Raw genomic sequence first — 24,975 nt, 5'->3', positions numbered from 1 at the left:
AAGATTTTTTTTGGGGGGGGGGGGGGGGGGGGGATATTATTATAGCAAAAATGGTTGGTCTTTTTTTGTTTTTAGCGCAAAAATAAATAAATCGCAGAGGTGATCAAATACCACCAAGAAAGCTCTATTTGTGTGTGTGTGTGTGGGGGGGGGGGGGGGGGGGGGGGGGTATTTGGACATAATTTTTTTTGTGTACAACATCGCAGGACCGTGCAATTGTCAGTTAATTAAAGTGCCATATCGTAAAAAATGGCCTGATCATTAAGGGGGAAAATCCTTCCGGGGCTGAAGTTGTTAAAAGACAGGAGGAAAAAAAAAGTCATAGAAGAATGATGGTGATATGTACTATTTGATTTGCCTTTACCATACTTCGCCCAATAATAAAATTTAGTTTAAAAGCATTTTAAGAGTTTGAGTTAAACTACACCAAAAGCTGTATCTACTGCAGTGTACAGTGTTAGACTAGAATTGTCCTCTTTTGGATCGCAGAAGGGACGTCAGTAAACTGGTTGTTTTGTTGGCAAGGGAGCTTTGACAAGTGAAGCAGGGGAACTAGAAGACCCATGTTATGCAGTCAGGGAATCAGCTATGAACACGCAGTGCAAGGCAAAAGGACAGTGTGAAATGGTTTAAAAAAAAAAAAAGTCAATATAAATTACATGGTGTACTTACCCGTTCTGTGCAAAACCATTACACAGAGCAGCGCCATACTCCTCTTCTCGGGTCCTCTGCCGGTGCTCTGGGCTCATTTTCCTGCCCAGTGCCCCCTTTAGCAAGTTGCTTGCTTAGGGGGGGCACTCAGGTGTGCTCACCCCCGAACCCCGCTCTATGTGTGCAATGTCAGACAGAACAGGACTCAGCCCCGTCCCCACACCCTCCTCACTGGCTGTGAATGACAGCAGCGGGAGCCAATGAGGAGGGAGATAATAGGGAGAGCAGTTGCTCTCTTGCACATCGCTGGATTGTGATCAGGCTCTGGTAAGTATTAGGGAGGCTGGGTAGGGAGCTGAACACAGAATGTTTTTTACCTTCATGAATAGAATACATGCATACTAAATTAATATTTTAAATTAAAATGTATTAAAATTAACATTGTGAGATGATAAAGCCAACAGCTTTTATTATACCATGTATGTCTAAAAATAAAATGCAGAGCAGTTAAATTAGAAGCCATTAGTGAGACAAGGCCTCCACATTTTGTGTGAATTCACATGTGTTCTCCCTACAGGAAAAAAACACAAGGGGATTGATGTGCGTAAACTGGAGAGTGCTAAATCTGGTGCAGCTCTGCATAGAAAACAATCAGCTTCCAGGTTGTTTTTCCTTTTTCCAATGCTTAAACAAGCTGAAGTTAGAAGCTTATTAGCTACAATGCAGAGCTGCGCCAGATTTTGTACTTTCCAGTTTTAGTGAATCAACCCCAAGAAGTCCATATTGCAGCTTTAAGGATTCTGCCATAGATGCCGTGTGTGGTCTCTTCAGCGCAGGGAAAAATAAATTTTTTCAAAGAGCTGGGTGGAAAAATGTCGGCTGAACAGTGACTGTATCCATTTAGATGCAGTCGCCTTTTCTTTAAGCTTCTATCCTGCTGGCTATTGTATTCCGACAGCAGGCACCTGCAGCTGTGAGAATACAATAGTTGAAATAGGTGTGTAGGTGAAATTCTTCCATTCACGCATTTTAGCTATAGGTTGGTTTTACACAGGTGTTCTCCATAGTCCGCATCTGCCTACTCAGCAGTGGGTAGTGTATGCACTACTCTTCAAAACCTGCATTACCATGTAATCTAGTGCAGGAAAACGCATTGTTTGCAACCCGAGTATGGGGTATCATAGTTGGTAAGGTTAAATAAAGACACCAGTCCATCGAATTCAATCTGAATTGTTAATATATTGCTACCCACAGCAGATCTCACAACCAGCGCTTTCTGAAAGCGATGTGGGAAACCCGCACAGAATGTGTTCTGGTCTGAACCAGCCCTTAAATAATGCGCCCTCTCTTGTACATGCATTTTGCTACATTTAATATTATTGGCACCCTGCTTGGCAAAATTGACAAGCACAACCCAATGCAGGTAGGGCTCAAGTGGTCCAGGAGTCTTTCAACACTAACCCTGAAAAACCCTTTCTCACTTATAATATAAATAATGTCAATTTCCAGCTCCTAGAACTTCACTTTAAGAGCCCTTTCACACTACCAGTGCCAGGGCATCGGCGGTAAAGTGGCGCTAGTTTTAGCTGCTCTTTTAACTCCGCTAGCGGACAAATTAACTTGAATTTTAGGCGTTTGGATCCAGATATACTTAAATATTTTAATCCCATCACCAAATTCTCATGCAAGCTTTAACATGTTCATGCAATTTCAAAAGTTATATCTAAATCATTTAAAAAAATTCAGCTTTCCAGAAAATAAACAGCTTGTAAATCTGCCATGAAAGGCCTTCGTTGTTCAGACACTTATAATATAGCTTAACAGTGTCACAATTGCGCTCATATGTGTCACCTGCACAGACATGGTCCACCATTAGGATGCCAATCCAGAAATCAAAGAAGAAAAACACACAAAAAAAAAAAGAAAAAAAAAGTGACTAATTGTGACAAAGTGATTTCAACGTCATCCAGGTAGGGCTTACAGTAGATCCACTTTAAAACAAACAAGCCCTACCTACCACGTAAAATATAAGGCTGGAAATATACATACTGGTGTTGCCGCCGAATAATTTCATTTCCAGTAGATCCTCCATGTTGGAATGTACGAGCCTTCTCCACTTCTCTTTGCAGCTCTTCCTTGTGGGCAGCTCTGATTGCCTCAATTACTAGAGAAAACAAATATGGAATTTTCAAAAAAACAAAAAAACAAACCCATTTCCTAGCTGGGGTTGACATTTGCATATAAAGACCTCATGTTTTGGGGCCATGTGGGCACTCTAGAAGGAAACAGACAGAGCATGCACCAAGATTTTATTAACAGTCTTTTTTCAAAAGTGTCACACAAAGCTAGGAAAAAAATACTTGAGGGTTGATTTACTACAGAGGAATAGGCTGTTTACTTTGCCAGGGAATATTCCCTTAGCCTTGTGAATGCAGTGAAAATGTACTTTACAAAAGGATACCACAGGCATGGAAAGTTTGCCTACAGGTTACTGTATGATGGAGGTCAGCAGATTCACCACTAAGCAATGGGGAAAATTTGCCTGCAAGTCTATTTACCTTTAGTAAATCAACCCCTTTGTCACCACAAAATGTGCAATGTAACCTTAAAAAGACCACCATTTAGGTAAAACATTTTTGTTGAGCTTGATACAGTGTATGTAAACCAGAAATAGTTTCAGTAGGTTGGCATAATGCCTCAACATTTATTTTTTATTGATCGGTCCCTCAGACTGTTGGGGGGCCAGACTATAGTTTAAAAAAATATGAAACTATGCACACCTTATTTGAAGTGCAAAAAAAAAAAAAAAAAAAACACAACAGGAAAAACCAATACAATATTTAAAATAAAGAACAATTTTAATCAACATAAAAAAAAAATTGGATTTCACAGACCCCCCTCATCACAGATCCCCCCATCACAAACTTCTCTCCATCATAAAGCCCCCAATAACCAACCCCCCATCACAAACTCCTCTATATCACAAAGCCCCCCCAATAACAACAGACCTCCAACCACACCCTCACCAAACTCCTCTCCATCAAAAAGCCCCCATAATAGATCTTCCCCATCATAAGCCACCCCCAACCCCCCCCCCCCTCCAACACAAACCCCTCTCCATCACAAAGCCCAGAATAACAGACGTTCCCCATCACAGACCCCCATAAAAGATCCCTCATCACAGACTTCTCTCCATCACATATTCCCCCATCAAAAAGCCCCCATATCAGGCCCCCCCCCCCATCACAAAGCCCACCCAACAAACTCCTCTCCTCACATAGCCCCCCATAACAGACCCACCCCCCATCACAGACCCACCCCCATTGATATTACACTGTCGCCCCTCCTATAACATCCCAACACTCCGCCTCTCTGCTACCTCAATCACACAAGACGCAAAGCATGGCAGGTCTGGACAAAGAGCGGGAATTTGCTAGTGAAAGGCAGGTGTTTGATAACTGAAACCGCCCCGCTGCTTAACTCAAAAGACCCTCCCTTTGTCCGGACCTGTCAGGTTTCTCATCTTGTGTGATAAAAAGGTAGCAGAGGGGAAGGGGATTGCTGCAATATTAAAAAGGGGCAGTCTGCGGGCCGGGTAAATCACACTGGCGGGCCGTAGTTTGAGGACCCCTGAGCTACAACATTGTCGGCTTGCAACTAACCTATTCTCTACACATTCCACTCCTTTGCCCATCTGTGTCTTGCACACATCCTTATCCACTTAAGCCCCGGACCATATTGCTGCCTAAAGACCCAAGGGGTTTTTACAGTTCGGGACTGCGTCGCTTAAACAGACAATTGCGCGGTTGTGCGACGTGACTCCCAAACAAAATTGGCGTCCTTTTTTCCCCACAAATAGAGCTTTCTTTTGGTGGTATTTGATCACCTCTGCGGTTTTTATTTTTTGCGCTATAAACAAAAATAGAGCGACAATTTTGAAAAAAAATCAATATTTTTTACTTTTTGCTGTAATAAATATCCCCCAAAAACATATATAATTATTTTTTTCCTCAGTTTAGGCCGATACGTATTCTTCTACCTATTTTTGGTAAAAAAAAAAAAAAATCGCAATAATCGTTTATCGGTTGGTTTGCGCAAAATTTATAGCGTTTACAAAATAGGGGATAGTTTTTTTTTATTTTTTTTTTTTTATTTTTTTTTACTACTAATGGCGGCGATCAGCGATTTTTTTCGTGACTGCGACATTATGGCGGACACTTCGGACAATTTTGACACATTTTTGGGACCATTGTCATTTTCACAGCAAAAAATGCATTTAAATTGCATTGTTTATTGTGAAAATGACAGTTGCAGTTTGGGAGTTAAACACAGGGGGCGCTGTAACATTTAGTGTTCACTTTGTGTGTGTTTACTAGTGTAGGGGGGTGTGGCTGTAGGAATGACATCGATCGGGTCTTCCCTATAAAAGGGAATCACCCGATTGATGCGCCGCCACAGTGAAGCACGGGGAAGCCGTGTTTACACACGGCTCTCCCCGTTCTTCAGCTCCGGAGCGGCTAAAAACAAATAGCCGCACCGTCGTCCCGGATCGCTCCCCGAGCGGACCCGACCTCCGCATGTACCGGGGGGGGGGGGGTCCGATCGGCCCCCCCACCCACGTCTAGCAGAGGACGTACAGGTACGTACATGTGCCTGTCCGTGCCATTCTGCCGACGTATATGTACATGAGGAGGTTGGGAAGTGGTTATTGTGTATAAGGGGATAGAGTATTACCGCACTACCAAAGAGGAGGAGGGGGGAGAAGGAAGTGGAAGAGGAGTACTGCTGTAGCACTGAAGGTGTATCAAACCCAAAGTAAATGTGATGAATAGGTAGTGCTGCGATGTGTGATAAGGTGAATGAATTAAAGAAGAGACAGTTGCTATAACTGATATATGTGAACAGCAAAAAATAATTGCTGATAATGATAATGCAAATGACATCAAATCAAAACAACAATGAATACAAAGTGCTCAGTAGTACTAAATTGAAGCATTCGTTGCTATATGAAGTAGCAAAAACTGAACAACACACATAAGTGATAATGAAAAATTGCGTCAGTGTCCATGCAGGAAACAGCAAAACCGAATGCTGCTTAAAAGATCAGAAAACAAAGAACCAGCATGGTCATCTGCAAACTTGATTCATCTACACAAACTAACATCTACTACAAATTTTCACACATTTCCTGCACTTCGTGAAACTTTTGGGCTTCCCAGAACTGAATATTTCCGCTATTTACAAATTAAGAATTTTTACGAACCAATCATCAATACAGATTAATCGCTTACTCAAATGTCTCAATTTGAGTGGATATGTATAAGCAACCCACATACTAGAGGACACATTTCAACTTTATATCAACTACTCACTGCAAACCCTAATGATGTATTACCCTTATATGCAACCAAATGGGAACAAGACATGAATCGTTCTTTTGACATCAAAGACTGGTCAAGTATATGGCTAGCCACAAAAAATTCCCCTCCAAATTGCTATGCGGTAGAGACGAATTACAAGGTTCTAGTGCGCTGGTACCTAGTCCCAGCTAGAGTTGCAAAATTCGTCCCCACGTACTCACCGAATTGTTTCAGAGGATGCGATTTACCAGGCACACATTTCCACATCTGGTGGCAATGTCCGGTGGTCCAAGATTTTTGGACGAATACATTTTCAATGGCGTCTAAAATCTTCGATTATCCAATTCCTCCAGACCCTGCTACTGCTTTACTAAACCTTAAGCCTTCCACACTTACCCATACTCAATTTCAATTACTAATTCATCTCACTACAGCTGCCAAATCTTGGAAATCAAACTCTCTAATCTTGGCAGAGGCTAAACAGAGTGAATAGAGCAATGTTATGTTATTTTTGCATAGAAGTACATTTCATAAAATGTGGCAGCCTTGGGTGAAACATTACCTCTACGCCGATTTTGACCAGTCTTTGTTGTTACCAAACTAGAATCTTTTACAATTTTTCAAAGTATATGTATATGTATGCTAGGAGTCAGACCACCATCCCGGGTGCTTATTATTTCTCTCATATTCTTGACTTTCTCCTCTCCTGTACCCTTTATTATGTCCTATTACATTATAATAATTCCTTGACAAATAGTTGGATCGATACATCTTCTATATTTTCCTACTTAGTTTATATACTCACTTAATTTTCTGTGTGTGTGTATTTATTAATTATAGGGAACAGTTAACTGCATATGTATTGATTAAATGTGTTGTACTAGGTACTGCAAATGAAACATACATGCATACATACATACATACATACATACATACATACATTATATATATATATATATATATATATTATACATACACACATATATACACACACACACACACACACACACACACTTATGTATTTCAGTACATTTCCTTTTTTATTTTCTCCTCCCCCAACTTCTGTTCCCCGATTGAAATCTCAAAAACATTTGACAAGAGAAAAAATAGAAACAGTCAAAAATAAAGTGCTGGTGCTTGTGCCAAAATATTCAACGTGAAGGTTGTGCAGGAAGGGATTCCAATATCCCTCACTCCCTCACAGCAAGAATGGGCTAATACATTGACTATTATTTGCAGCCATCAGTTCAAAAAACAAGAGCGTATCTCAGAGACACTAAACATATGTTACAGCATCTAGAAGATATCCCGAAAGAAGACGGACCTTTTTGGCTAGCAACGGCGGATGTATCATCATACACTATTATATTACACCATCAAGCGTGCAAAGCCGTCAAGTGGGGTTTAAGGAAGCACTCCAAACTGCCATGCATTCAACGCAAATATCTGGTAAAATGCTTGAATTTTTGCCTTAAAAATAATTTTTTGGTATGGCGGCAATTACTTCTTCCAGAAAACCGGTGTAGCCATGGGGGCCAAATTTTCCCCTAGCGTAGCTGGACTTTTTATGGCTCAATGGGAAGAAAGAATATTCTCTGAACCACCTGAAGATCTGTCCACATATAGAAGATATATTGATGATATCTTCATTATGTGGAAGGGTGAAAAAGAGACTTTGCTTGATTTCTTGCAAGATTTAAACATCAATGACAGAAACATCAAACTTTGTTGGGAAATCAGCAATAAAAATATCACATTTTTGGATCTAGAAATTGAAAGAGAACAATGCAATATGTTCCAAAACCCATTTAAAAAATGTAGATCAGAATAGCTATTTGCCGCTAGAAAGCTGCCACCATAAAAATTGGCTTTATACCATATCTAAGGGGCAACTAATGCGTCTCAGACGGAATTGCACAGATAAAGATACCTTTCTCATTCAAGCAAATGATATGGGGGAACGCTTCATACAAAAGGGATATGAGAACTCCTTCATTAACCAAAAAATAGTTGAAGTAGCAGCTATGGATAGGCAAGTTCTAATGAGTGATAAACCCAAACAAAAAACACAAAAAGATCTGGTGCCCATTATTTTTGATTACAGCATACAACACAAACAAATCGAAAAAATTGTCAAACGCCATTGGAACATACTGTTGGCTGACAAAGATTTGGGGAATGTTCTTCCCCCTCTCCCCAAGTTTGTGTACAAAAGGGCCCCTACAATCAGGGATAAAATTGTGAAAAGCGCCCCTGATCCCTCTAGGAGCGGCTTTTCTTCATTCTTCACCGGTAAAGGCTTTTTTCCATGTAAATGGTGTTTTGCATGTTTGAGAACACATAGATCTAATGAAAAGAATGATGTCACTTCAACTAGCACAGGAGACTCATATGAAATCAAAGAATTCATCTGCTGTAACACAGAGGGGTCAGTTTATGCTCTTGAATGTAGCTGCGGACTGCAATATATAGGTCGGACAAAAAGATTGTTGTGAATACGAATAAAAGAAGATTTTCAAAACATTCTTAAAGGCTTTGATAAACATAGTGTATCAAGACACTTTGCCACCCACCATAATAAAGATCCCACACAGTTGAAGTTCTGGGGCATAGAGCCCTATGTGAGACACTGGTGAGGTAGTCATAAAGTTAGGACATTGAGCCAGCTCGAATTCTGTTGGATTTTTACCCTTGACACTTTTGCACCTCGGGGCTTGAATATAGATTTCGTTCTCAATTGTTTCCTCAGTGATTTTTAACTTTTTACCTTTTGAGTAATCTCTTAATTTTCCCTTCTCCTCTTTTTAAGTAAGTCCATACGTACGAGTACTATATAGTGGTCTATATATGTTTATATATCTCTTATATACATATTTTATTAATTCATGCCATCTCTAATATACTTTACCCTTATATGTAGTTTGGGATATGTTAGCCGTCATTATATGGTCCGCACATGTCATATCCAGTCCTTCCTTTTTTAATGAATTTTATTAATGCATCTTAATTCATATTTTATCCCAATAATTAATACCATCTTCTTTCTCGTAAATAGGACACACTTTGTCTTACTAACTGAGATTAAGTTCGTTGTCCATTTACTATATTATTGTTTTTATTTAGTGGCCACCATGGTCGTTGCCCCACTTCCGATATTGTGGAAGATGGCAGCTGCCCCATTTCCGGCGCCTGCTTCACTAGTAAATGGTGATCGGTGACCTGAGGGCCAGATCCACTCTAAAATGGCCGCGGCCCCACTTCCGGCTTCCAGAAGATGGCCACCGCCCCACTTACGGCGTCTGATTTACCAACAAAGGCGACCGTTGCAATGTTTACTGTACATCTTTGCCATTGCTTCTGGAGACAGGGTTGGTGGTCCATGTACCGCATCCCGTCATCCAGTGTATTTTGTGTCCGCTGTCCCAGGTCTGATCAGAGGATGGTTCCCCTACCCTCCCCTGGCTCCATGATTAGATCCACAACATAATGGCCGCTGCCCCATTTCCGGTTCTCGGAAGATGGCCACCGCTCCACTTCCTGGCGCTCGCCTGTTTGGAAAATGGCGACCACCCAATTGGATGAATCCCACTATACTATATAATGCATCCCTAATGTACCTCTCACTACTCCTGAAGAAGTCACGTGACGAATACACGCAAGAGTCCAGAGTCCACTAAGAGGTACCGGAGGTGACGCTTGCGAACTCGCTACTTGTTTTTATGCCTGTTTTTATTGCATCCATGTGAGTACCATAGTGTATGCCTTTTTACTATTAAACGATACTGCACTATTGGTGCTTTTTATCTCCCCAGGTGAGGGTCATTGTTGTCCATTGGACGTGACTCCCAAGGGGGACTCTATCCACAGAGAGAGATTACAGTTTACTGGGACATTTTGAAACGACTGGAACGCCTTTGGCTGTATTATATATGCTGTTACCTTACAGCAGTAAGGCAAGGGGACACCCTCACTAAACGCCAAAATGATATTGGCATCCCTTCCTGCACAACCTTCATGTTGAATATTTTGGCACAAGCGCCAGCACTTTATTTTTGACTGTTCTTTCTATTTTTTGATCTTTTAAACAGCATTCGGTTTTGCCATCTCCTGCATGGACACGGATGCAATTTCTCATTGTGTATGCTGTCTGCTCTCCTCTATGTAATGAAAGGCTGCCATAATAACTTCTTCCCTCTGCACATGTACCTTCTTCTGCACAGATAGCTTAATGTCACATCCTCTACCCTCTTCTGCATGGATGGGTTACTGTTCTGCCCTTCACGCTCCTTTCCTGCACAGATGGCTCAGCGTTCTATCCTGCATCCTCGTGCAAACTGCGCATCTTCATGCTTTCCTCTCCTGCATAGAAGTCTCACCGTCCCTCCCTCCGACATCCACTCCTACACAGCTAGTTCTCCGTCACATTCTGCCCTCCTCTTCTGTGTAGGCAGCTTACCTTTATACCCTTGTCTCTTGCACAGGCTCAATGAAATGTACTCTAGTCTTATGAATGCAAGTTAGGGACCTTAGATTGTAAGCTCCTTGAGGGTAGGGACTGATGTGAATGTATAATGTTCATGTAAAGCGCAGCGTAAATTGACGGCACTATACAAGTAAAATAATAATAATAATAATAATAATAATAATAATAATAATAATAATAATAAAACTGGCATGCCACCAAACCCTCTGACCTCCTCTGCTGCCCACCTTCACACCACGTACTTGCCACTAGACACCTATTTAGCATTGTCTGTTATATCCCCAACTCTGATTATTCTGGAATGGGCACACTTTTGCTCATTAAGTAAAAAAAATATATTTCATTTACAACACAGATATAACATTTTGTATATGCCAGAATTCCCTTAAAGGAAGATGTATCAAATATAAATAAATACTACACAGCCTTTAATACTGCTAAAATGGCCTGTTACACAAAGACTTACCAGATGCTGTGGCTGCGGCTTCCTCAGCTAACAGCTGGTCCTTCTCCTGTTTCAGTCTCTGAATCTCCCACTCGTGATGTCTCTGAAGCTCAGACAGGAGCTGCTTGTGAAAAGACTCCATCTGAGACAGACTGTGCTCACAGGATTCCTGTAAAACAGACAGGAAGACAGTCTAAGAAGTAATGCAGGCTAACTGATGCTAGAGCCTTCACCATGTGAAAAAGGGCATGCAATTGTGCATTAATAGACAGTACAATACAGTTAAAGTACATTAGAGTAACTGGCATCTTATATACAGGAGAGTATCACATTGCAGTAGTCAAAAACCATACAGCATGCCGAGATTTTAAAAGGTTTAACATAGCCACAGGACACCTTCCCTGCCCTGGGAACATAGTCAAAGGTCAGTTACAGTGCACAGATATGAAGGAGTGTACATACTTTAGAGTTTACATATTTTCATACACGCTGTAAGATATTTACAAGTCCTGTGTGACTCACCTGAGAAATTAAGCCCGCAGGAACTGTGCCTTCATGTCCTTTCTGAGACTCTATTTCTTTCCTTGCCTTCTCAAGTTGCATCTTTAAACTCTGTATCTAAACAAGTGCAATAAAAAACTTTTATAAAATTAATGTGAAAACACCAAACTATGGTATATAAAGTAAATTGGTTTTTGTTCCACAAAGTTGTGATTTTACCAAGTTACCAAGTTATTTCACACACACACACAGCATACTTCGAATTACACCCCAAAACACATTCTACTATGTCTCCCAAATATGGTGATACCACGTGTGAGACTTTCTTACAGCTTATATGGATAGAGGGGCCCAAAATCCAAGAAGCACCTTTGGGCTTCCAAGAAGCATAAAATTGCACATCTATTCTCCTGACTACCCTTCACATTTTTTGGAGGCCATGGAGCACCAGGACAGAGGAAACCCATAAAATGACCACAAATTTGGAGAGTAAACACTCCAAGATATGGTGGGTCTTTTGAAGACTTAATTTTCTTTGCCACAAGTTTTTGGAAAATGCAGAATGAAAATAGATTTTTTTTTTTTACATTAAAAGTTGTCAATTTAATAGGAAATTTCTCTCATACAGCATTGGCACTCTTATGCTCCATACACATGAGCGGAATTTCCGCCAGCAAAAGTCTGATGTGAGCTTTTCATTGGAAATACTGTGGCTGCGATTCTTTGCAGCTGTGGCAGGAATTATACCCCCTGTATGCCCGCCGATCATGACCCATTCAAGTTAATGGGGTTGTTGTGTGGGGTCTAAGGGGCTAAAGCAGGTGGTGAGGAGGCAATTCTTGTCACATGCTGCGTACATCTGAACAAGCCCTTATGGTGACAACGACTGGTGTGGGCGTGATCAACAATATGACTGGTGTGGGCGTGATCAACAATATGACTGGTGTGGCCATGATCAGGGACACTGACTGGTGTTGCGGTGATCAGAGACAATATGACTGGTATGCTGTGATTAGGAATACTGACTGGTGATAGTATGTAAAAAATAATTATTATTAATAAATAATTCCATTTATTTGTACATACTGTCACCATGGTGGCACTGTACTACTCTGGCATAGTGATCAGGATTTTTTTTTTTTTTTTTACATCACGATTGCTTATTTGGGCCGGTTCACACTGCTGCGAATTCTTTTGCGAATTTGATCCGTTGCGATTGCTCAAATTCGCAAGTCATTCTACCAACATAGTTTTCCATGAGTGCCGTGTTAAAAATGAATAGGGCAACAATGGCACACAGGGGCTAAAAATATTCCTGCATCATAGATACTAGGACGACGACAGCTGTAGGTGTCAATGGTCAAGAAGGATTTGGGGGCTCTAGAACAGGGATCTCCAAACTACGGCTCTCCATCTGTTGCAGAACTACACGTCCCATGAGGCATTGAAAAACTCTGAAATTCACAGACATGACTCTAGAAGATCTCATGACTTAATAGCATGCAATACCAAGCCGCAGTTTCTAAAGCTAGTAAAAATACTTTGCAATAATAGAGGGCATCTGTTTACAAAAAAGGATATCAGAGAGCTGGAGTACAGAGAAGGGCAACCAAAGTGATAAGAGGCATGGAGAAGCTCAGCTATGGAGAAAGATTAGTTGAACCAAATGTATTCTTTCTTGAGAAAAGGCCAATATAAGAAGGAATATGATCATCATGTATAAATACACAAGTAGTCCATTAAAAGGAACACTAAAAGGCAAAAATGTTTTAAAAAAAAATAACAAACATGTTATACTTACCTCCACTGTGCAGCTCGTTTTGCACAGAGTGTCCCTGAATCCTGTCTTCTGGGGTCCCTCGGCGGCTGTCTCGGCACCTCCTCACAAAAGCTTTCCACCTTCATGCGAGCGAGCATGGTGGAAAGCTTTTGCGGGCGCACTCCCGTGATACAGCGGCGGGCATAGCCACCGACTGCATCACTCGGCCCCGCTCCTGGCGCGCGCCATCGGATGTGATTGACAGCAGCGCCAGCCAATGGCTGCGCTGCTATCAATCCGTCCAGCCTAGCCAATCAACGGCCAGGCTGGGAACCGAAGAGGATCATAAGGATGCGCGCGGGACTTTCGACAGGTGAGGTAAGTAAAACGGGGGTTCAGGGGGGGGGCCGGTACCATCGGATGTTTTTTCACCTTAATGCATAGGAAGCATTAAGGTGAAAAAACATTTACCTTTATAACCCCTTTAAGTGAACTTGTTGTTGAGGTATTCACTTTCATGAAATATCCAGGCCGCAAAAACTAAAAACAAAAAACAGACTGCAAACCGCCCCCCAACAATTCTTCAAATATATTAATAGTGAAAAAGGTCAGCATGTAGGCCCTTACAGTGGGTGACTGAGGACAAAGAGAAGACAAATTTATGAAATACCTTCTTAAAGCGGAGGTTCCGCAGCCGTTTTTATTTTTTTGGTGTGCATACAATGGGGATTTCAATTACGATTAGGTACTCACTTGTTCAGTGACAAAAACCATCCCCCGTCCGTTGGCGTTGCAAAGATAAACTTTGAAAAAACGATCGTGACATTTCCCATTTTGCTTGTGGGCATTGTGAAGCCCACAAGCACAGACTACCGGAATTTGATATGCCCTCGTCACGCGACTCGAGAAATCTCAAGAGATTTCGCTGGACGGCGTTCTGCATTGTCTTCTGGGAAGCATGACACTGTGCTCCCAGTAAACACTGCGGCGCCGGGGAAAAGAGTAGCTGACGTCACCGCGATTTGAGGACCTGTTCTGACACGCCGGCTTTCTCTTTCTCTGCTGTTATTTTGTTATTTAACTGTAAGTGTTACTACCTTTTTTATTAAATACCTTTACGATATCACGCCATGTGAGTTCTCTTTCCTCCTCTCACATATTGGACCTGCTGTTTCTCCCGTTCCACCATTGGCTGAGACGTTCCATTGCTGCCTACTGTGTATATCCCCTATGCTCTGACTGATCCTGATGGATCATATGCTCTGGTAAGGGTCAGTGTGTGTACCGGTGGTGGTTTCTTCATGTTCACACTGTCTGTTGCCAGTCACTGGGGGATGCACTTATGTGTTTTATCTTACACGGATTTACACTATATGAGTTTCTTTTCTCTTCTGGTTGCTTTATTGATGGATTGGTGACCCCTGGAGGGACCGTATATATAGACAAGTTCTACTTCAGCATATCCAGTGATTTCAGCTTGACTAGGTCCGTTAGGACCTTCCTTTGTGGTAAGGGTCAGCAAGTTGCATTTTCCATGTTGGAGCCAGACTTCTCTCTTCTGTTTCACATTGGGGTGTCACGCTCCAAATCTGATTTTCACTTGGACTATTAACCATTTGTTTTCACTCATGTGTACCACACAATTCTGATTGACATCGTTCTTTCACATAGCCTTCTGTCTTCTGAAGGCCTTCAGTTTAGTTTTTTCAGCGCTACTCCATATTTTTGTATAAGATTTTATGTTAGTATAACATTTTTGAGTTAGCAGCTTGTTCACTATTTGTTTTTTTGGTAAGCGCACTTTTTTCCTTTTTATAAAAGAGTAGCAACGCCTACTCCCGCGGGAGAAATAAACGGAAGTCGAACTTCAATCAGCAATAGCAAGGTATTTAAATGAGAAAAAAAATATTCACTTCACAAACGAAGGAGCATGGGGTAGCTCATGTCCATAGTGAGGATGGCATTGACACAGCCGCAAATTATCCACAATGGCTCAAAAGTTATATGGTTCACAAATATTTAGACAGAATAAAGCACCTGGACCAGATGGCATACACCTACGAATCCTTAACCACTAAAGACCCAGACCTTTAGGCAGGTAAAGGACCTGGCCAGTTTTTGCGATTCGGCACTGCGTCGCTTTAACGGACAATTGCGCGGTCGTGCGAAGTGGCTCCCAAACAAAATTGGTGTCCTTTTTTCCCCACAAATAGAGCTTTATTTTGGTGGTATTTGATCACCTCTGCGGTTTTTATTTTTTGCGCTATAAACAAAAATAGAGCGACCATTTTGAAAAAAAATTCAATATTTTTTACTTTTTGCTATAATAAATATCCCCCAAAAATATATAAAAAAAAACATTTTTTCCTCAGTTTAGGCCGATACGTATTCTTCTACCCATTTTTGGTATAAAAACAAAAAAAAACAAAAACGCAATAAGCGTTTATCAATTGGTTTGCGCAAAATTTATAGCGTTTACAAAATAGGGGATAGTTTTATTGCATTTTTATTAATATATATTTTTTTTTTACTACTAATGGCGGCGATCAGCTATTTTTTTCATGACTGCGACATTATGGCGGACACATCGGACAATTTTGACACATTTTTGGGACCATTGTCATTTTCACAGCAAAAAGTGCTATAAAAATGCACTGTTTACTGTGACAATTGCAGTTTAGGAGTTAACCACTAGGGGGCACTGTAGGGGTTAAGTGTGACCTCATATGTGTTTCTAACTGTAGGGGGGCGGGGCTGGACGTGTGACGTCAGTGATCGTCTTTCCCTATATCAGGGAACAGACGATCACTAACACTGCCACAATGAAGAACAGGGAAGGTGTGTTTACACACACCTCTCCCAGTTCTTCAGCTCCGGTGACCGATCGCGGGACACTGGCGGCGATCGGGTCCGCGGGTCACGGAGCTTCGGACTGGGTCGCAAGCGCTCTGCCGGCGGCGCGCTCGCGACCCCACGGCAGGGCTTAAAGAGACACGTACAGGTACGCGATTGTGCCCAGCCGTGCCATTCTGCGGATGTATAACTGGATACTAACATTTATTAGGTAATAACATAAGTGTAAGTTGATCCAAGGAATATCCAACTGCCTCCTGAGGGATCAGGAAAGACTTTTTCCTGCTACAGTAAATTGGCTCATGCTTTATAGTTTTTTTTTTTTTTGCCTTCATCTGGATCAAAGAGTATAATGCCGCATACACACCCGTTTTTTTGTGTTCTTAAAAATGACGTTTTTAAGGGTCTAGAAAAAACAATGTTTTCTTCAACCCGTTCATTAAAACGGCCTTGCCTACACACGATCGTGAAAAAAAAATGCTCTAGCAAAGCGCGGTGACGTACAACACGTACGACGGCACTATAAAGGGGAAGCTCCATTCGGATGACGCCACCCTTTGGGCTGCTTTAGCCGATTTCGTGTTAGTAAAAGATGATTTGTGCTTTTCAGTCTGTTACAGCGTGATGTGCTTACTCCATTACGAACGCAAGTTTTACCAGAACGAGCGCTCCCGTCTCATAACTTGCTTCTGAGCATGCACAGATTTTTCACGTCGTTAAAGCCCACACACACACACAACTTTTTTTCCAACCTTAAGAACGACAACGTTAAAAACGTTGTGAAAAAAATAGAGCATGTTCGAAAAAAAAAATGTGCCCATTTTTTTAGAACCCGAAAAATGCTCTGAAGCCCACACACAATCGTTTTTAATTACATTAAAAAAAAACGTCATTTTTTAGAACCCGAAAAACAGTGGTGTGTACGCGGCATAAGGATTGTGTATATGGAGGTTTCCAATTTTTCTTTTAAACTATTAACTGAACTAGATGTTCTTTTAACCTACGTACATTAACTATTTACAAAAAGGACAGATGTCTTCTTGTTCCAGGTCATACAGGGGGAGATTTACTAAAACTGGTGCACTCAGCAGTGGTGCAACTGTGCATAGTTACCAATGAGCTTCCGGGTTTTATTGTCAGAGCTTAATTGAACAAGCTGAAGTTAGAAGCTTATCGTCTTCCATGCAGAGCTGCACCAGATTCTGTGTGCACTAGTTTTAGTAAACCTCCCCCACAGCGTCCAATCCATGCCTTGCCATATCCTTTGTGATGCATCACAAATGTGGGAGTGCAAATGTGATGAAACCTTGCATGGCGAGCTCTCTCTGTAAACTGCTCTGCCTGTTTCTATTTCAGTTCCAATTACTGTTTAGCGCTCAGCTGTATAGTACTAGACAATCACCCAGATATTGTGGGATGCAAGTTTTTTTTTTTTCCACAGGAAATGCCAGTTCTCACACCACAAACGGGTCATGCATTAACCAGTGCAGTGCCATGTCACCTGCCTTGTGATTGAACACAAACTGAAACTTCTGACACATGAATGTAGAAGTTTGCTATACAACAGACTGTGTCCAGGCCAGCAAATGACACCATGATTGTAGGAAAGTTTATAATGCGTTATAGTTTTTTCCATTTTGGATAGAGTAAGGATGTGTTCTAACCCTGCCAGCTTGTTTGCCATCTGTGTTCCATTTGGGAAGATGTCCTTTAACTTCCTATCGGATAGCCAAAAGTGGGAGGAAATCCCTGAAAAGTAAGGGAAATATGTGGCAGTCACCCAGTCATTAGCACTAGTGTTTGCATTGGATGATTTCCCTTCACAATTTGGGATTTTCTTTAGGGCCTCTATCACATAGGGCAGACTCTGCCTGCTCAGCAGGGAATCTGTCCCCTATTCCCCGCCGAGCAGGCGGATGGCTTGTCCATGTCCGCTCTCTACTAATGCACAGGCAGAGCCCACTGTCAATAAAGAAAAAAGTCAAAAACTCCTGCGCTTAAGAGATTGCCATGTGATTGATTATAGAGAGATGGAGTGTGCTACCACTCACAAAAGGTCAAGGGGGTACACAGAGAAAATTATAAAAAGGGAAAGAGTACACACGCCTTGCGCATTACATTTGCAAGACTTTAATGAATGAAAGATGTAAAAAAATGCATACTCACAAACGAGTTACATATTCAGGCATAGCATATACAGCCCATAAGATGCATAGAGTATATAGCCCATAACACGCACAGTGCGGCGATTCCTCTGGGAATCAAGCCAGTATGCGTTCCACGGCCTGAGGTAGCAATAGCAAGATGTCCACGTGCCAGAAGAGCACCTCTTTTTGAGCCATCTTCCCTACATCTGTCCATTACAAACATCACCCAGTAATGCAACACCATTCCACGCTCAGATCTCCCCCACCCAAGAAGATTGCGTATATATGTATATCGAAAAATCACAAATCGGACGCAAAGGGCCAGATTCACGTAGAATCGAAAACTTTCGCCGGCGGCCTCAGGCGTAAGCCCGCGTAATTCAAAGGGGCGTGTGCCATTTAAATTAGGCGCGCTCCCACGCCGGACCTACTGCGCATGCTCCCTTTTGAATTTCCCGTCGTGCTTTGCGCGAAGTGACGTCATTTTTTCGAACGGCGACGTGCGTAGCGTACTTCCGTATTCCCGGACGTCTTACGCAAGAAGCAAAAATTTTTACATTTCGACGCGGGAACGACGCCCATACTTTATACAGCACATACGTGTGCTGTGTAAAGTTAGGGCACCTAAAACGACGACTAACTTTGCGACGGGATACTAGACTAGCAGCGACGTAGCGAACGCCAAAAACCGTCGTGGATCGCCGCAACTCCTAACTTGCATACCCGATGCGGCGGCCGCGGCCGCGGTATTGCATCCTAAGATCCAACAGTGTAAAACAATTACACCTGTCGGATCTTAGGGCCCACTATGCGTAACTGATTCTATGAATCAGTCGCATAGTTAGGAAGACCCTAAAACAGAGATACGACGGCGTATCAGGAGATACTGGGCCATAGTGCTTGGGACAATAGAGTAGCAAGTTTCAGTTCATTTGATTTTAATTCCACTCTTTCGATAATATATGAATTTAAGATTAAGATACTCTGTTTCTCTATGTTTAGTGTATACACAATGTAAGAATACGCATTTTGTAGCTGGTGATCTTTGTCCTAAAAAGGAAAGATACATGTTTTCATTTCAATAATCTATCATTATTAGCCCTCCCATAAGAGGGAGGGCCTTCAATCTCATGTCCTTTGATAACGCCCTGGAGGGAGGGCGAAACAAGTCAACGTTACTTCTGCTTCATAGCAACTAGTGACGCAATTTACGCCTCTGTGGAAAGCACACCATACAGCAGCGAGCTTGGATGTTTTTTTCTGAAGTCTGTCTTTGACAAAAAATCCTTTAAGTTGCACCTTAAATGCGCTTGATAACTCATGTTTAGCGGTGAGTTATCACTATGAGCTTTTCTCTGTTTTTTTTTTTATCTATGGAGTGTGGTATATCCTTCCTGCCGTAAAGTATTTTCTTGGAAAGAGCTTCCCTAGATCCTTAGGATCACTACTTTATTTGATCCCAGACTGCGAAGCTGAGGATCCATTATTTTTGGTGAGTGGTTTCACCAAAGGGGGAATCATCTTACTTTTGTGGAAGCACCGGTGTAATTTTTCATTGTTAAATTAAGCACTTCATAAATTTTTATACATTTTGTGATAATATATTGTTGTTTAACCACTTAAAGACCTCAGGTGTTTTTCAGATTTGGTGTTTGCAAGACTAAAACAGTTTTTTCTGCTAGAAAATTACTTAAAACCCCCAAACATTATATATTTTTTTTTCTAACACCCTAGAGAATAAAATGGCGGTCATCGCAATACTTTTTGTCACACCGTATTTGCGCAGCAGTCTTACAAGCGCACTTTTTTTGGAAAAAATTCACTTTTTTGAATTAAAAAATAAGACAATAAATTTGGCCCAATTTTTTTATATATTGTGAAAGATAATGTTACGCCGAGTAAAATGATACCCAACATGTCACGCTTTAAAATTGCGCCCGCTCGTGGCATGGCGTCAAACTTTTACCCTTAAAAATCTAGATAGGCGACGTTTAAAACATTCTATAAGTTGCATTTTTTGAGCTACAGAGTAGCTCTAGGGCTATAATTATTGCTCTCGCTCTAACGATCGCGGCGATACCTCACTTGTGTGATTTGAACACCGTTTTCATATGCGGGCGCTACTCGCGTATGCGTTCGCTTCTGCGCGCGAGCTCGTCAGGACGGGGCGCTTTAAAAAATTTTTTTTTTTGTTTTCTTATTTAATTTTATTGATTTTATTATTTTTTACACTAAAATATAAAAAAAAAAAAAAAAATGATCACTTTTATTCCTATTACAAGGAATGTAAACATCCCTTGTAATAGAAAAAAGCATGACAGGTCCTCTTAAATATGAGATCTGGGGTCAAAAAGACCTCAAATCTCATATTTAGGCTTAAATGCAAAAAAAAAAAAAAAAAAAAAAAAAAAAAGGAAAATTTGTCATTTAAAAGAATGACAGAAAATTTTTTTTCTCTTTAAGAGGCTGGGCGGGACTGACGTTTTGACGTCACTTCCGCCCAGCAGAGCTATGAGGACGGGTGGGGGCCATCTTGCCCTCACTCAAGTCCTCACTCTCCAGGCGGCAGCATCGGATCTCCTCCGCCGCTACCGACGGCTCCGGTAAGCGGCGGAGGGCGCAGAAAAGCGGCGGGAGGGGGGGGGGCCCCTCTCCCGCCACCGATAACGGCGATCTCGCGGCGAATCTGCCGCGGAGACCGCCGTTATCGTTTACACGGCCGCCCGCTGAAAACATGGATATCTCAGTTGTGGCAGCAGCTGCTGCCGTTACTGAGATATCCATGTTTAAAAAGAGGACGTATATATACAGTGGGGGGTCCTTAAGTAGTTAATTTATGTCACAAATATATTGATGTATTGTGCACTTAGCACTGGGATATGTACTGTTTGATATAGGCTGCTAGCGGTGCTCCATATTCTTTTATCACTTCAATCACATGGGCCATTCCTTTGACCCCAGATTCCTCTATAAAGACCATTGACCTATTTACCAAATCTAGCTCTGAAGAAGGAGAGGGAACACCCTCGAAACATGTCAGCTGTTTTTTGGACTATACATCCCACTACTGTTGCTTGACCGCTCATCTTGCTCAGCTTGTCAGCTCATATAGTCCATAAGATACATCATCTTATAGTCTATAAGATGATGCATCTTATGGACTATATACACTCTATGCCTGAATATGTAACTCGTTTGCGAGTATGCATTTTTTACATCTTTCATTCAATAAAGTGTTGCAAAGGTAATGAGCAAGGCATGTGCGCTCTCTGTTCTTTTTCCCCCCCTTTTAGAACAGCCCACTGTCCTCTATGACACCTGCCACTCCACAAAGGGCAATGGATGGTCCGATCGGGTCTGTCAAAAAAAATAATACATTATCAGTCTGTCTGTGTTAAAGGGGCCTTACTTTCATTCCCAATGAAAATGGTCACAGAGACAATAAGAGTGGGTAATATTCTCTAACAGGGACACAGTCAGCAAGAAAAAAAACATCCATAAATGGAAAAAAAATACAAAATAAATCACTCCACAATGCCCATTGATACAGAGGTGAATGATAGCGTGTTTTAAAGTTATTTTACTGCTCAGAATATGTAAACACTTACTTTGAATTGTACAATTCTTAAATTGAACTATGCACAACAATGTACGGTACCTGTTTTTCAAGTGCTGATGTGTTCTCTCCCATAGCTTTGGTTTTGTTTCCTGCAAGCAAACAAGTAAGAGGAGTCTGTTTAGTCTCCCGCAATGGCAACCGCTCCAGCTCTTTCCATTTAGATTCAATGTCATCATTGAGCCGCTGCTTCTGCTCTTCAGTCACTGGAGTAGTGAGAGTTCGACGAGTGTTCAGTGTGTCGCCTCCTGGAGTAGCTTCAAACCAACGTTTCCTTTCCTCTAATCTTTGATCCCGCTCTTCCCCAGGGGAGAGTGGTGATAACTCTACATAGTCAAATGAGCCCTGTCGCGATCCTACCAACTCTATTTTCCTCTGCCTTACTTCTGAACTCAGACGCAGCTCTTCTGGCCTTGGTGTAGCACGAGGAGGCACAAATGTATTTTCCTTATTACTTTCAGACAGTCTAAAATGTAAAACAAGAAAAGATACAAGAAACATTTTATGTTAATGTGCAAGTCCTATACTGCACAAAAACTACCAGTACATGTCAATGCAAAAACGTATATTTAAAAAAGTACAAACAAGTGTATTTTGCATTTAATAAACCTCTAGTAACACTGCGCTGTAAAGAATTACCCTAAATCATAACTCAAACAATAATAAAAATAGTGATAAATATGTGTTTTAACAACTAAGCTATAACAGCAAAAACAATCCTGCTGCCTCCTTTATAAGAAATACATTTCTTCCATGAAATCCAAAAATGGTTCCAAAATGTTTATAACCATTTGGTGAGTGAGACTCATATAGGGTGAGCACTTGGTGATTTGCTTGAGAAGTGTGATAATCACATCATTTTTCCTGCACGATTGGAACATGGCTATTTGCAGTTATATTATGTGTGAGACTTCTGCACTGACTTTATAATGAACTTTAACACTTAATGCCTTGAACTTCTAGCATTGTTCAAGTGCCTTCTGGAATCTATTAATATTGATTTCATGGGAGAAATGTATTTTGCATTTACAGTCACTTAGAGGACAATGTGCACATGCTAAAAAGTTTTTTATTCTTGTACTTATCTCATCCAAAACATTCTAGATGTCACTATCCAGATCTTGTGCATGGCCATAAATCTAAACCTGTGGGAATATAGAACCACCCTATCCACTGTATAACCCCCACTGCAGCCTCATTCACATATTACAGCATGAGAGGAAGACTGCGGAGCACTGCTTAGATCTCCAGAAACAGCTAAATCTACTTCAAACAATTATATTAACGTTACAACAAATGTACAGTATCTCACAAAAGTGAGTACACCCCTCACATTTTTGTAAATATTTTATTATATCTTTTCATGTGACAACAGTGATGAAATGACACTTCACTTCAATGTAAAGTAGTCAGTGTACATCTTGCATAACAGTGTAAATTTGCTGTCAAAAGTGAGTATACCCCTAAGGCTCCATGCACACTGGATGTTAAAATAACGTTATAAAAACATCAGTAGGTTTGTAGTGAGTCATTCAGCGTTTAACGTTTTTGCAATAACGTTTATTAGCGGGTTTTGTGGTCATAAAAACAGCTCTTGAACTGGATTTTAGGGCGTTCAGACAACAGCCCATAAACTCCACTGCTGATAAAAGTCCAAAAACTTCCATGTTTGCATGGACACACAGCATAACAGAGGGGAGTTTATGGGCGGTTATAAAAAATGCCCAAACTCCCAAAAACAGCTGTTTTTGAGCTTCAACGTTCATGGAGCCTAAGTGAAAATGTCCAAATTGGGCCCAATTAGCCATTTCCCCTCCCCGGTTTCATGCGACTCAGTGTTACAAGGTCTCAGATGTAAATGGGAAACAGGTGTGTTAAATTTGGCATTATCGTTCAACATGGCACCTCATGGCAAAGAACTCGGAGGATCTGAAAAAAAGAATTGTTGCTCTACATAAATATGGCCTAGGCTATAAGAAGAGTGCCAAGACCCTGAAACTGAGCTGCAGCACGGTGGCCAAGAACATACAGCGGTTTAACAGGACAGGTTCCACTCAGAGCAGGCCTTGTCATGGTTGACCAAAGAAGTTGAGTGCACATGCTCAGCATCATATCCAGAGTGCTGCCAGCATTGCTGCAGAGCTTGAATAGGTGACGGGGAGGGTCAGACTGCCAGTGCACTGACCATACGCCGCACACAGCATCAAATTAGTCTGCATGGCTGTCGTCCCAGAAGGAAGCATCTTTTAAAGATCATGCACAAGAAAGCCCGCAAAGTTTGCTGAAGACAAGCAGACTAAGGACATGGATTTCTGGAACCATGTCCTGTGGTTTGATGAGACAAGATAAACTTATTCGGTTCAGATGGTGTCAAGCGTGTGTGGCGGCAACCAGGTGAGGAGTATAAAAGACAAGTGTGTCTTGCTGACAGTCAAGCATGGTGGTGGGAGTGTCCTGGTCTGGGGCTGCACGAGTGCTGCCGACACTGGGGAGCTACAGTTCATTGAGGGAAACCTGAATGCCAACATGTACTGTAACATACTGAAGCAGAGCATGACCCCCCACCCTCTTCAGAGACTGGGCCGCGGGGCAGTATTCCCACATGAGAATGACCCCAAACACACCCCCAAGATGACCATCGCCTTACTAAAGAAGCTGAGGGTAAAAGGTGGACTGGCCAAGCATGTCTCCAAACCTAAACTCTATTGAGCATCTGTGAGGCATCCTTTAAAATGGAAGGTGGAGGAGCACAAGGTCTCGAAAAACCACCAGCTCCCCAATGTCGTCATGGAGGAGTGGAAGAGTGGAAGAGGACTCCAGTGGCAACCTGTGAAGCTCTGATGAACTCCATGCCCAAGAGGGTTAAGGCGGTGCTGGAAAATAATGGTGGCCACACAAAATATTGACACTTTGGGGCCAATTTAGACATTTTCACTTAGGGGTGTACTCACTTTTGTTGCCAGCGGTTTAGATATTAAAACTGAGAAGTCCAGCCTGAGATTTTTAGGCTGGGCTTCTCCTCTGGGTCAAAGGAGTGCAATTCTTGCAATTCCTGAGCCAGCTCTTTTTGCCTCTTCCACAGCCCAGTGCTCCAGTGAGTGCTGTAGGAAAAAGCAGAGAGCCGATGACTGACAGTTACGGCTCTCTGCTCAGAGTGGAG

The 24,975-nt window shown here is 41.7% G+C and overlaps 1 protein-coding gene across 2 annotated transcripts in view; it reads right to left on the bottom strand.

Annotated features, from left to right (window-relative positions):
• The window catches only part of LOC120945384 (TRIO and F-actin binding protein), a 99,611-nt gene that overhangs the window by 27,360 nt on the left and 47,276 nt on the right, over positions 1-24,975 (bottom strand). For both annotated transcript variants that reach the window (XM_040359514.1, XM_040359513.1), the window contains exons 6-9: positions 21,858-22,281; positions 11,462-11,557; positions 10,961-11,108; positions 2,701-2,815 (exon numbers count right to left, since the gene is read on the bottom strand). In XM_040359514.1, coding sequence (XP_040215448.1) covers positions 2,701-2,815; positions 10,961-11,108; positions 11,462-11,557; positions 21,858-22,281 — 783 coding nt within the window. The remainder of the gene's footprint in view (positions 1-2,700; positions 2,816-10,960; positions 11,109-11,461; positions 11,558-21,857; positions 22,282-24,975) is intronic.

Source organism: Rana temporaria, chromosome 7, assembly GCF_905171775.1.
Source record: "Rana temporaria chromosome 7, aRanTem1.1, whole genome shotgun sequence".
NCBI lineage: Eukaryota > Metazoa > Chordata > Amphibia > Anura > Ranidae > Rana > Rana temporaria.
This window is presented reverse-complemented; position numbering and strand designations above follow the sequence as displayed.